This window comes from Ctenopharyngodon idella, chromosome 14 (assembly GCF_019924925.1).
Source record: "Ctenopharyngodon idella isolate HZGC_01 chromosome 14, HZGC01, whole genome shotgun sequence".
Taxonomy (NCBI): Eukaryota; Metazoa; Chordata; class Actinopteri; order Cypriniformes; family Xenocyprididae; genus Ctenopharyngodon; species Ctenopharyngodon idella.
The window spans coordinates 11,804,294-11,816,317 of NC_067233.1; the positions used below are offsets into that span (position 1 = coordinate 11,804,294).

At 38.1% G+C, this 12,024-nt stretch overlaps 1 protein-coding gene across 2 annotated transcripts in view; it reads right to left on the reverse strand.

Moving 5' to 3' along the window:
• Positions 1-2,029: 2,029 nt before the first annotated feature.
• The window catches only part of glra4a (glycine receptor, alpha 4a), a 41,771-nt gene continuing 31,776 nt past the window's right edge, over positions 2,030-12,024 (reverse strand). For both annotated transcript variants that reach the window (XM_051860912.1, XM_051860911.1), the window contains exons 6-9: positions 10,545-10,682; positions 10,152-10,366; positions 8,147-8,296; positions 2,030-2,974 (exon numbers count right to left, since the gene is read on the reverse strand). In XM_051860912.1, the coding sequence (XP_051716872.1) occupies positions 2,681-2,974; positions 8,147-8,296; positions 10,152-10,366; positions 10,545-10,682 (797 nt within the window). In that variant the 3' untranslated portion in view covers positions 2,030-2,680. The remainder of the gene's footprint in view (positions 2,975-8,146; positions 8,297-10,151; positions 10,367-10,544; positions 10,683-12,024) is intronic.

The following is a 12,024-nucleotide window of genomic DNA, read 5'->3' on the forward strand; positions in this document are numbered from 1 at the left end:
GATTTCAAAAGAGGATTTTTGAAGTGATGCCATATAGAAGAACCATTTTTAGTTCCCCAAAGAACCTTTTATTTAACAGTTCTTTAAAGAACCAGTGTGAAGAACATTTTTTATAATCTAAAGAACCTTTTGTACAATGGAAAGGTTCCATGGATGTTAAAGGATTAGTTCACTTTCAAATAAAAATTAGCCCAAGCTTTACTCACCCTCAAGCCATCCTAGGTGTATATGACTTTCTTCTTTCTGATGAACACAATCTGAGATATATTGATAAATATCCTGATGCATCCGAGTTTTATAAGAAAGTGTAAAACTCTTGCAGTTCAAAACACTTACACTACGCCTTCCCTATTTAACTTACGGAAAAAGTAACTGACGCAACACCAGTTTACACTTTCTTCGTAAGTTGAATACGGAAGGTGGTCTGGCCGAAGCTAGATATTTTACTTCATAACTTGTTAAATATGGATATTTTTCATACACAGGCCTTTATTAACCCCCTGGAGCCGTGTGAAGTATGTTTATAATAGATGGATGTGGATGGATGCACTTTCTTCAGCTCATTCTCGTTGATCCCGCTCAATGCCATTATAAAGCTCGCATGCGTCTGGATATTTATGAATATATCTCTGATTGTGTTCATCAGAAAGAAGAAAGTCATATACAGGATGGCTTGAGGGTGAGTAAAGCTTGGGGTAATTTTCATTTGAAAGTGAACTAATCCTTTAAAGGTTCTTCATGGAATTATCGATGCCAATAAAGAACCTTTATTTTTAAGTGTAGACGTGACGTAACAGACTTGTTTCTGATAGATTTCAGTTGGGAACTCAGGTCATTCGAAGCACATTTGGACTATATGTCTGAGTGCTACCCACAAGGTAATTGGCTTCGACTTGTTTTGCTTTTTTAAGAGTTGAAATTGAATGCAGCCAATGAACAACCTTAAAGTCATGAAAACGTAACAGAAGTAGAGACGGTTATTTTATTCTGTATGGTGCATACATCTGAGCATACATCCGAGTGATTGAAAAAGAAAAAAAGTAGAGCGTGGACTTGGTTTCATCCATCAGTTTTCCACTGAATGGAGAAAGATGTGAGATTATGAGCTTGCAGTTGATTGTAAGAAAGGGCTGGATTTAAGCTGTTAAAATTATTGTTGAAGTTCCACATGAACCACCAGAGAGTGGAATTCACTGGAAAATTATGACATTTTGATTAAAAATTATTTTTAATTATTTTATTATATAGTTATATTATATATTATATAGTTTTTTAAAAACGTGCATTGGTGAATCACTCTGTTGGTTTAGTGTTAGAAACCAGGGTTAATCTGTTTACAAATAAGGGTGGCAATTATCTGCATCTACCATTTCCTGCACTAAGCATTTTATTTCCTTCTCCACAGGCTCGTCTGTACATATGCTCACTCACCCTTGAGACACTAGCATACAGAAGATTAGTTACTCCTCAGACAAAGGGCTGTGCGTAGAGGTTGACGGCCTTAATTCATTGTCATTAGCAAAGAACGCAGAGTCCTTTTTAAACTCATTAGCTGATAAAAAACACCTTGTGATTCCCATTAAAATCCTCATCCTTCCTTCTTCAGCGCGAAGGCTTTTCTCCTTCACCCTGCATCTCTGCACATCCTCCAACGGCTCTCCGGACAGGAAAATAAACGACGGCTTTTATGTTTGACTGAGGGGCTAGCAATAATAAAGAATGGCTGTGATGTGTGATACATGTCTCTGTTTGTTGACAATTAAAGCTTAATGCTGCCACAATGACAGAATATCACAAATCATCCGTTTATTTCGGGCATGAGTTTAAGCGATTTAACACATGATGGAATGATTTAGATATTTACATTTTCCAAATAGCATGATTAATGTTAATGAAAAATAACAGGAAAATGACTCTGAACAGAATTTGTAATACATCAATCCTGATTCTCTACAATAACCAGGGTACCTTTTTTGTGCTTTTGTGTAATTTTTTTTTTTGCACCAAAATACAACACAACTCTGACCTCCTGGTAGAATATCCATTTATTCAAATTCAAAAGACAAAAAGAAATACACATTTGTGCTGTCTGCAGTCTGTGAACAACTCTGCATATATACACTTTATACAGTCATATATATTTATAATCTCATTATTTAGTAAAACAGTACACCATTCCCCTGTAACTGTACACATGAATAATAAATCCCTATCCTCCCCTTCACAGCCCATTAGTTTGGCATTTTAAGATGTAAAAAACACATTTGTTTTGAGGTTTTCAAAAACATTCGTTCAAGGATGCGCCTTGTGGTAAAATTCAAGTCAATATTTTCTATCCAACCGAGAATCTTTCAGCTAATAACTCAAATGGAGCCTACAAAGTGAGGACAATAGCACTGGCTATTAGTGCAATCCACTCGAATGAAGATGTGAAAGAGAGGAGAGCCAGATCCCCAACAGCAGCATTTGCATCTACGAGCCCCCTTCGCTTTAAGTGGGCACTTTAAAATCCAGAAGTCACACCTGAGCACATGGTTTTAGCACTGATGGCATTTCTGGAGTGAATATGCCTTTAAAATACACTTCTAGTGTGAGTATGACAGGCGTTTTTGTTTAAAATTAGGACATATAAGGAAAGAAAATAAGCAGTAATATGAACAAGTGGTGTAACCAGGAGTGATTACAGGTTGGCGTGGATGTCCTCGTGTCGCAGCACTTTGTACGTGATCCAGTAGAAGACGTTAAATATGAGGAAGCTGAGAGGAAATACTGCTCTGGATATGGTATCGATTCGCTTGGCTCGGTCCACAAAACGCTTCCGGATGGCCTCTCCGTCGTACAGTACTTGCACTGGGGGTGGTGGGGTGAATACGTTGGACCCTTCCACAGCTGTCCCATCTTTAGCTTGTAAGCAGTGGCCCAGTCCGTACCCACGGAAGTAAAAGCCACGGGTTTCTCGAACAAATTCCTCCTCCTTTAACAGAAGAAAAGCTTTCTTAGTGTTTTTAGTGCCAGGCATCAAAGAAAATTTGATAAAGCACATTAAAAAGTGATTCCATCAGAGGAACTGATAGGACTGCAGGGCACTTACAAATAAAAGCAATGAAAAATTGCAGTTGTTTGTGGGAAAGCACATACTGGTTTAGTTTTTAGTGGGGCGGTTATACTTGACTGTAGATATGTAAAAAGTCAAATGCATGTATAACATGCTTTTATTAATAACTGTGCACCTTTTTATGGAATTTTATTTTGCATCATATTATTATAACAAAAAAAAGCTTATATAATCAAGTATTTTTATATTAATATTAATATTATTTTTTTACCATGGTCCATTTACTGCAAAAAAGTGAGCTTCTTGTATTTTTGTCTTGTTTGCAGTACAAATTTATAAACATTCTTAAATCAAGTAACATTTACTTATGAAGCAAATTGAATAAGAAATGAAAAAAGTATTAACTTAGTCTAAAAAATATAGTGAGGTTATGCTTAAAATAAGAAACAAATCTGCCTATGCGGTAAGAATAATAAACTTAATTAAAAGGGAAAACAAGTTTATTTTTCTTACCTCATTTAGCAGATATTTTCTTTGTTCTGAGCATAAACTCACTTAATTTTGATAAATTTCTTAATACTTTGTCATTTTGCAAGTAAATGAATCTTGATTTAAGAACATTTAGATATTTATACTGGGAAACAAGAAAAAAATACAGATTACTGATTTTTAACAGTTCAGTTTTAATTTGGCACAGCATCCAAACGATCATGATCAATGTCGCATGTTGTTAAATAGAAAAAAAAAAAAAAAAAATCGGTGAAGATGGACGCAAGAGTGCTTTTCCTGACAAAGACTTTATTTCTTTAGTATCCTCCTCTGCTTGTTCACATGTCACACTTTGGCTTAGTTCTTGCCTCTAATACCAAATAAATTAGTCATTTGATTCAGTTTATCTGTCAATCTATGACAAATTACCCCTTTCCTTGAGAGGATAAGAAGATTAAGTTCTCTTTTAGTTCTTCATTAAATCCTCTGCTTGCACTTAAAAACAGTCCAGTCAATCACGTGCCCAGGACTAATGATGTGTTTGGTCAAAGATAAAGGCACCCTTAAAGTGAGTGAATGTCACCAATGAACAGAGCTTGGGTCAGTGCTTACCTTATTAATCATGACCAGGCCATGTCCAGACTCAGAATCTGAGTCTAGCGTGTAAAAAGAATTCTGCTGCAAAAACTTTTCAGTATGAAACAAGCTTCTGCATGCTAAATTTATTTATTAGCTTTAGCAAATGTCCACATTTGCGCAGGAGTAATTTGAAAATGTGCTTAAATACATATATGCTGAATTCCCAACACAATGTTTTGGCGAATTGGTGACTAATTCATGTGAATCTGTACTTTTTCGTATGATTGCCCACACCCCAGTGATGTATTATATGAAGGGTGGATCTTCATGCTTACTTTTTTCTACTAATCATACATTTTTGTACAATTCACATTGTATGAATTCATATGTAATCGCCATCTCGTAACATTCTGTGAGATCAGGTTGGAATTTCCAAGCTGTTGTTGGCAGAATAATTTTTGAATCGCTGTACACATTTAAGGGGTATAAGGGAAGTGTGTGAAGACTAATGTCCCATATTACACCTGGCATTAACCTCCATTTCTATATCCAATCACAAGTGGTCACATGAGACCCATTACTATCAGGAATAAACGACAATTGTAAGCGGTTCACCTGAGAAGTATGTTTATACCAGCTGTGAACTGGGCCAGTAGGATGGTAGGATTCTGGGTTTATGAGACTCAAGTGTTTGCCCGTGGGCAAATAAGATGGGGACACAGATGGTATTTTTTACCCTGGCACAGGTGCTGCAGTGCTAGTTGAGTTTGCGGGTGCTATTACCAGGGAGCTTGTTCACTCCCCGTAGTGAGTCAAAGCTTCCTGGCTGCCTGGTTCGAACCTCCATCAAGGAAGAATGAAATGTCTTGTTTCTTAGTTCCACTTCTATAACAGTTTGGAACATCTGTCTTGTTCTTTCCCTAAATTAACTTCTGGGGATCAATAGAGCACATCCATCCATCCATCAATCTGTCATTCTTATGTATCTTGCACAGTTCAGTGCGCTTTCAACCATCAAATGCATAACATTTCTAGGCAGGCTGAGCAGGCTCATTTTCATTAATATTGGCAAGTGTGTAAATACTTCAACAAGAATTTAAAAGACAACAGCTATCATGCCGCTGCTCTCCAGCACCAAGTTGCTAGGCAACACTGCTTGGGACTGTACAATACTTTGCAGGTTGATGAGGGAAACTCAAATAAAGTGCACACTCAAGCTAAATCCGACCATCTTCCAGACACTTGAGCAAAACTTGATAAAGTTTACACAAGTGGATAATGTTCATGCTGATGTTTAAATCAGATGCAACTAGATGTTTTTGAATGCAGCAACACTCAGTATGGTTATTGTTTACTAAAACTATTAAAATTGTTTTCGGTAATTGAAATAAAGATTAAATAAAATACAAATATTAGATGAAAAAATGTTAATAAAAATCAATAATGTTGCCTTGGCAACTAATTGAAATAAGTGCACTAAAATTACTAAAACTGAAACTGGAAAAAAAAAACTAAATAGAAATAATAATAATAATAATAATAATAATAATATCCTGGAGTATTTCCTCCCAGATCTGGACAAGGGCATCACTGAGCTCCTGGACAATCTGAGGTGCAACCTGGTGGCGTCGAATGGACCGAAACATAATGTCCCAGAGGTGTTCTATTGGATTTAGGTCAGGTGAGTGTGGGGGCCATTCAATGGTATCAATTCCTTCATCCTCCAGGAACTGCCTGCATACTCTCATACATGAGGCCGGCGATTGTTGTGCACCAGGACCCACTGCACCAGCGTAGGGTACTGACAATGGGTCCAAGGATTTCATCCCGATACCTAATGGCAGTTAGGGTGCCATTGTCTAGCCTGTAGAGGTCTGTGCGTCCCTCCATGTATATGCCTCCCCAGACCATCACTGACCCACCACCAAACCGGTCATGCTGAACGATGTTACAGACAGCATAACGTTCTCCACGGCTTCTCCAGACCCTTTCACGTCTGTCACATGCTCAGGGTGAACCTGCTCTCATCTGTGAAAAGCACAGGGCACCAGTGGCGGACCTGCCAATTCTAGTGTTCAATGGCAAATGCCAATCGAACTCCATGGTGCCGGGCAGTGAGCCGGGCCCTCAGGCCACCCTCATGAAGCCTGTTTCTGATTGTTTGGTCAGAGGCATTCACTCCAGTGGCCTGGTTATTTTGTAGGGCTCTGGCAGTGCTCATCCTGTTCCTCCTTGCACAAAGAAGCAGATACCAGTCCTGTTGATGGGTTAAAGACCTTCTACGGCCCGGTCCAGCTCTCCTAGAGTAACTGCCGGTCTCCTGGAATCTCCTCCATGCTCTTGAGACTGTGCTGGGAGACACAGCAAACCTTCTGGCAATGGCACATATTGATGTGCCATCCTGGAGGAGTTGGACTGTGCAAGTATCGCTTCATGCTACCAGTAGTGACACTGAACTAAAAACTAGTTTCAAAACTAGTGAAAAACAGTCAGAAAAGATGAGTAGGGAAAAAAATGTCAGTGGCCTCCATCTGTAAAACCATTCCTGTTTTGGTGGTCGTCTCATTGTTGCCCATCTAGTGCACCTGTTGTTAATTTCATTAACACCAAAGTAGCTGAAACTGATTACCTGCTTAACTGCTACTTAACTGACCAGATCAAAATTCCAGGTGTTTAACTGACTTGATGCTATTCTCTGATTAAAAAGTGTTCCTTTAAATTTTTTGAGCAGTCAGTCTTTAAATGCAAGATATATAAAGTGTACCTAAAGTATATGTGCAATATTTCCACTTTAGCACAATCAAATATACTTAAGTATATGTTTAGTTGGACCTCAGCAATACTTCCGCACAATTAAAGTGCATTAAGTACAAAATTAGTTGTTCCAATTTAGCTTTAAGTATACCAGTTTAGTATACCAAAAGTACAATTGCAGGGTATTTTTATTTAGCACATAAATATGTAAATGTATTTGTAGTATACTTAGCACAAAATAATCGTGTCTTATATAAACCCAGGGTTATCTTGCATCCAATAGGTTAACTAGTCATTCAGGCAACCCACAACTGGTTAATTTTGAAAATATATAGTTTTGCGCATCCCTAAAACAGGCAAGATCCTCCAAGTCTGCTCAGTCCCCTCCCATCTGTTAGTGTTTTCTTGAGCAGGAACATGTGGCCTAATTTGTCTATAGTGTTATTAAAGCAGGATGAAGCCAAGGATTTGTTGTATTGATTATCCTGGCCAGTAGTTGGTCCATCAGCCTAACAGCTCTCTTAGCCAGTGACCCATGCATCGATACCACCCAGATTGATCATTCAGACCAGAGATTTTCTTGGCGGGAGAGAATAGGACAAAGAGTAATGGCCGCCAAGATTTCTGAGGCAGGAGGGGGAGGAGAACTGCCTCATTCTTAAAGGGGGTAATTCTCATTTTTCTCTCATTATTGATTCAGATCCAACGAACACACTCGTAAATCTCCAGCACTGTGAGCTTGGACAGCAAATGCTGTTGTACAAGCCTGGAAAGTGCCCTAGATGTTTTAGCCAACAGTTTTTAATGTGATTTTTGGGCTTTGATGTTTATTAGTCAAGAATTTTACATTGAAGTATTTATAGAAATTACATTTAAAATGTGTTAACATTTTATGTTTTCAGATTGATTTTACTCTCCGAAGCCCTGGGGGAATTTTCTAAGCTTTTCATTTAGAAGCCTCTTTAGCATTTCAGGCTGTGTCTCTGATCTCGGATCAGGAAGCAGGTTGTTGGCCTTTGGAAATTGGCTGTGGCAAGGTTTTACAAGGTGGCACAAATAGTGGGCTCAGCACAGGGGACTGCTCACTATGGAAACAGGCTGATCTGAATTCCCCCACACGAGATGTGACAGCCAGCTGTAGTGTGGCCGTTGCCAGTGTTTGGATGTGGCTGAGCACAATGAGAAGAGATGCGAGTCAAAGTGGTAATCCAGGGTGACAGAGCAGCCTGTATTTGTTTGCGTGTGTATGTGTGTGTTCATCACACTTACTATTCTCTGCCTTCGCTGCTTCTTGCGCAGCCTGATGAACTCTTTGTGTTGCCTTGAGACGAAGTTGACTGCTGCATACTCCAACAATGCAGCAAACACGAACAGCAGACAAACAGCCATCCAGATGTCAATGGCCTTTACGTAGGACACCTGGGATGCACAAGGTCAAAGCAACATCAATAGATAATCAATAAGGGCATTGCTAGGAATAATGAGGTTGTGTTGACTTTGGGCACATCCTTTTCATTAGACTACGAGTTGATACCTTTCCACAGAAAACAACAAATTTTACAAAGAGCCGTAAGGGCTACAACATCTGAAGAGGACATTGTTTAAATTAATATTTAAAATCTCATACTTTTATAAACTTGTAGACTAAATGATAGGCAAAGAAGAATGAAAGAAAACATTTCATAGTTTAAAACGGGTTCTGTGCAATTCTACAATTATTAGGGGTTCAAGCATGTAGCGCTGAAACCCTATTGTAATTGTTAACATTTCCAAGGACCAGCATTCTCCCCTAAAAGTGATAGGGCAAACCATAAGTCATAGTGACTTCAGACTTTGAGGGCTGGTAGTACTCACATCATCTACAACGTCACCAAGGCTCGCCCCAATTGGCCTGACAGGGGCATTACAGCAGTGAAAAGTAAAATGGCTATAACTTGTGAACGAAATGAGATATTTTCGCTAAACCCGGAACACGTATGGGTTTAATCTTTGGTCACATGAAATTTTTTTTTTAGCAGTGATTGGCCACTTGGTGGTGCTATAACAGGAAAAAAAAACAGGAAAATGGCTACTTAACTGTTAATCTGATTGACTTGAAATTTGGCATGCAGTGTCTTGGTCCAAGGTGCCATGATTAACTATGAGGACATTCGCATATCTCAAAAAACATGGCCACCATTGGCCAATGAATTTTGAGCACCTATTAGACAAGGTTAACGATGGCTGATTGGAATGAAACTCAGGCTACGTCCACACAAAGCTGGAGCTTACCCAATCCGATCTTATTTTTTCCTCGTCTCAAGAAAAATCTGCGTCCACACGAAACCACTGAAACGACTCAAAACGATGTAGTATACATGCCAGACCAGTATGTGGCGCTGTAATTCTGCCACAGAGATACACTTAAAACAGCAAATAAGACTTGGAGCATGCGCATAAACCTTGCGCGCTGTATACAAACTACGTAAAGCTTAGAAACAACGCTTTATTTTGGCTCAGTAGCTTCTGCAGCACGAATACAAGCATCTAGAGTCTGCTATTGTTGTTGTTGTTGCTGTTTTGTGCTGTTAACGCCGTCTGACTAGGGTCGACACATGGGGTGATGACATCATCGTTTCACAAAATATACGGATAGGCTGTCCACATGAAAACGCAAAGACAGCTTTTTCAGATTTATCCACTCTGGGACCCGGTTTCAAAAAATAGCGGTTTCACCTTCCAAAAAAACGCCGGATCCGTGTGGACAAAACGCCTATCCGATACAAAATTTGTGCGTATTCACAAAAACGCGTCTCCGTGTGGACGGGGCCCCAGTGGGCCTGTTCGACTCATGGCCCTAGAGATCTGTGCAAAATTTTAAAGAAATCAGCCACAGGGTGGCACTAATGAATTTTATGCCTCTGTAATCATGCAGTGTTTATGTTGAAGTCTGAAGTTGAGTTTTTTTCTGACGTCTTTAAAAGTGTTAAAAGAACTGTTTATGGAACCGTTAAGGAAATGGAATTGTTGAGAGAAATCACGTAGAACAACATAAAGCTAAAAAAAAGTTTTTTTTTTGGTTTGTTTTTTTGCGAACGAATCTTTAAACAGAAGCAATTTAACTATTTTTAATAATTAAAATAGGCACTTTAAGCTTATTCTCACCTCTCTCTGCTCTCGTTTTTATTCCTCATTTTCATTGATTGTCTCATTATTTCACTCATCTGATTTCTGAAATGTTTCTCTATTTTTTTAATTTTTTTTTTTTCTCACAGAACTGAGTCATTTTGGTTACCTTAGGTAGAGAGGCTCGTGAGCCGGAGCTCTGGGTGGTCATGGTCAGCACAGTGGTGATACCCAAGCCCACCCGAGCAGGGGCAGCATCCATGTTGATCCAGAAAGACACCCAAGACAGAATGACAATCAGCAGGCTGGGGATGTACATCTGAATGAGATAGTAGCCCATCTGTCTCTCTAAGTGAAACTTCACCTCAATACAGGTGAATTTACCTAGGAGAACACAAAGAGTTTCACAGTAGGTAAGTAACTATGTATAGCACCTTTTAATGCATTCATTTAAAAATTCATTAGAGGACCTTGAAAACAATTCTGTATGCAACAGTGTATATGATGTTTTTTTTATACAGATATTATTTGGCATGCGTGACGGTTGTAGTGGAATGTTTACCTGTGTTGTAATGCTTAGTACAGTAGCCGAGATCTTTTTCCTCCTTTAGTAAAAACTGAGGAAGAGTTAAATCATCTGCCACCTGCACTGGGCTTTCAGAAAGCCACTCGAAGATCAGATCGTTCATGGTGTAGCCAACTGTGAAAAGGGAGAGATAATGAGATAGAAAAATGCATATATGTGCATAAAAAAGTGTGAATTGCACCTGTCCACTCTCATCCAATACTTTGTACGCTGCATAAAAGGTCACCTGACAGACAAAAAACCAAAGTGGTAGACGGATAGATTGAATGTCTTGTACGGACCTTTGAAAAGTGACAATGTTTATATACTCCGGATTATATCCGGCATACAACCAACATAAATTATTTGAGCAAATTAATTGGAAATCTTTCTTTCTATTATTATTATTATTATTATTATTATTATTATTATTTTCTTTTTTCACTCCTTGCCTCAAATTCTTCACATCCCCCACATAATTTCTAACAGGTCTCTCCCTCCATAGTACATGGTGAGATTAGGGGCCTATTAAAAATGCATGAGGCATGCAATAACAGTGTAGAATACTTGACAAATCTGAATAATATTGATGTCTATCAGAGACCCTCAGGAATGTTACAAAGACATCTATTATTCACAAACCTCCCCGTCCCCCTCTGTCTTCAAAACAACAAACCCATGAAAAAAGGATGAAGTGCTTGAATGTCATGATGTCTTTGAAAAGTTTGGTGTGGTTTCAAACATTGTATTCAAACTAGTACAAGAAATATGAATGTTTTTCCAAGATGAGGAAATGTATTTTTTTTTTTTGTGCCTATTCTAGCCTCAAGTGTCATTATACTATATCAAAAAGGCACTATATGCAATATATTATTTTTATATTCTTCATATTTTAATTATTATCAATATTAAAAACAGTTGTGCTGCTTAATATTTTTGTGGAAACTACATTTTTGGGGGGATTCTTTGAATGCAAAGGAAAATAAATAAATGGCATTTATTTCACATATATTTATAAATGTCTTTGCTGTCACTCTAGATCAGTTGAATGCATTCTTGCTCAATAAAAGTATTAATTTCTTTTTTTTTTTTTAATTCTTACTGACCCCAAACTTTTGAACAGTGGTGTACTGTATATTTCAGATAAAGACTTTTTATGCGTTCCAGTGTCACTTTCGGTTATATAAGAATATTTGATTTGTGTGCCCATTATAATCCACAGAAGCACCCCCCCCATAAAAAAATCATTTTTAAAGCCTTAATGCTAAAGAACTTATTGTGTATTTACAATATTGTATTGTGTACATATTGTGTATTTACAATAATCTTACATGTGTCTACTTTCCCAATTTTCCTCTTTTTTTTTTTTTTTTTTTGCCTTTATCATTGTGTTATTCTATTTGAAATATATATTCCCTTGAAAACACTTTTGACTACCAAGTGCCCCGAACTTACCTTCCTCCTGTTTTTTTTCTGC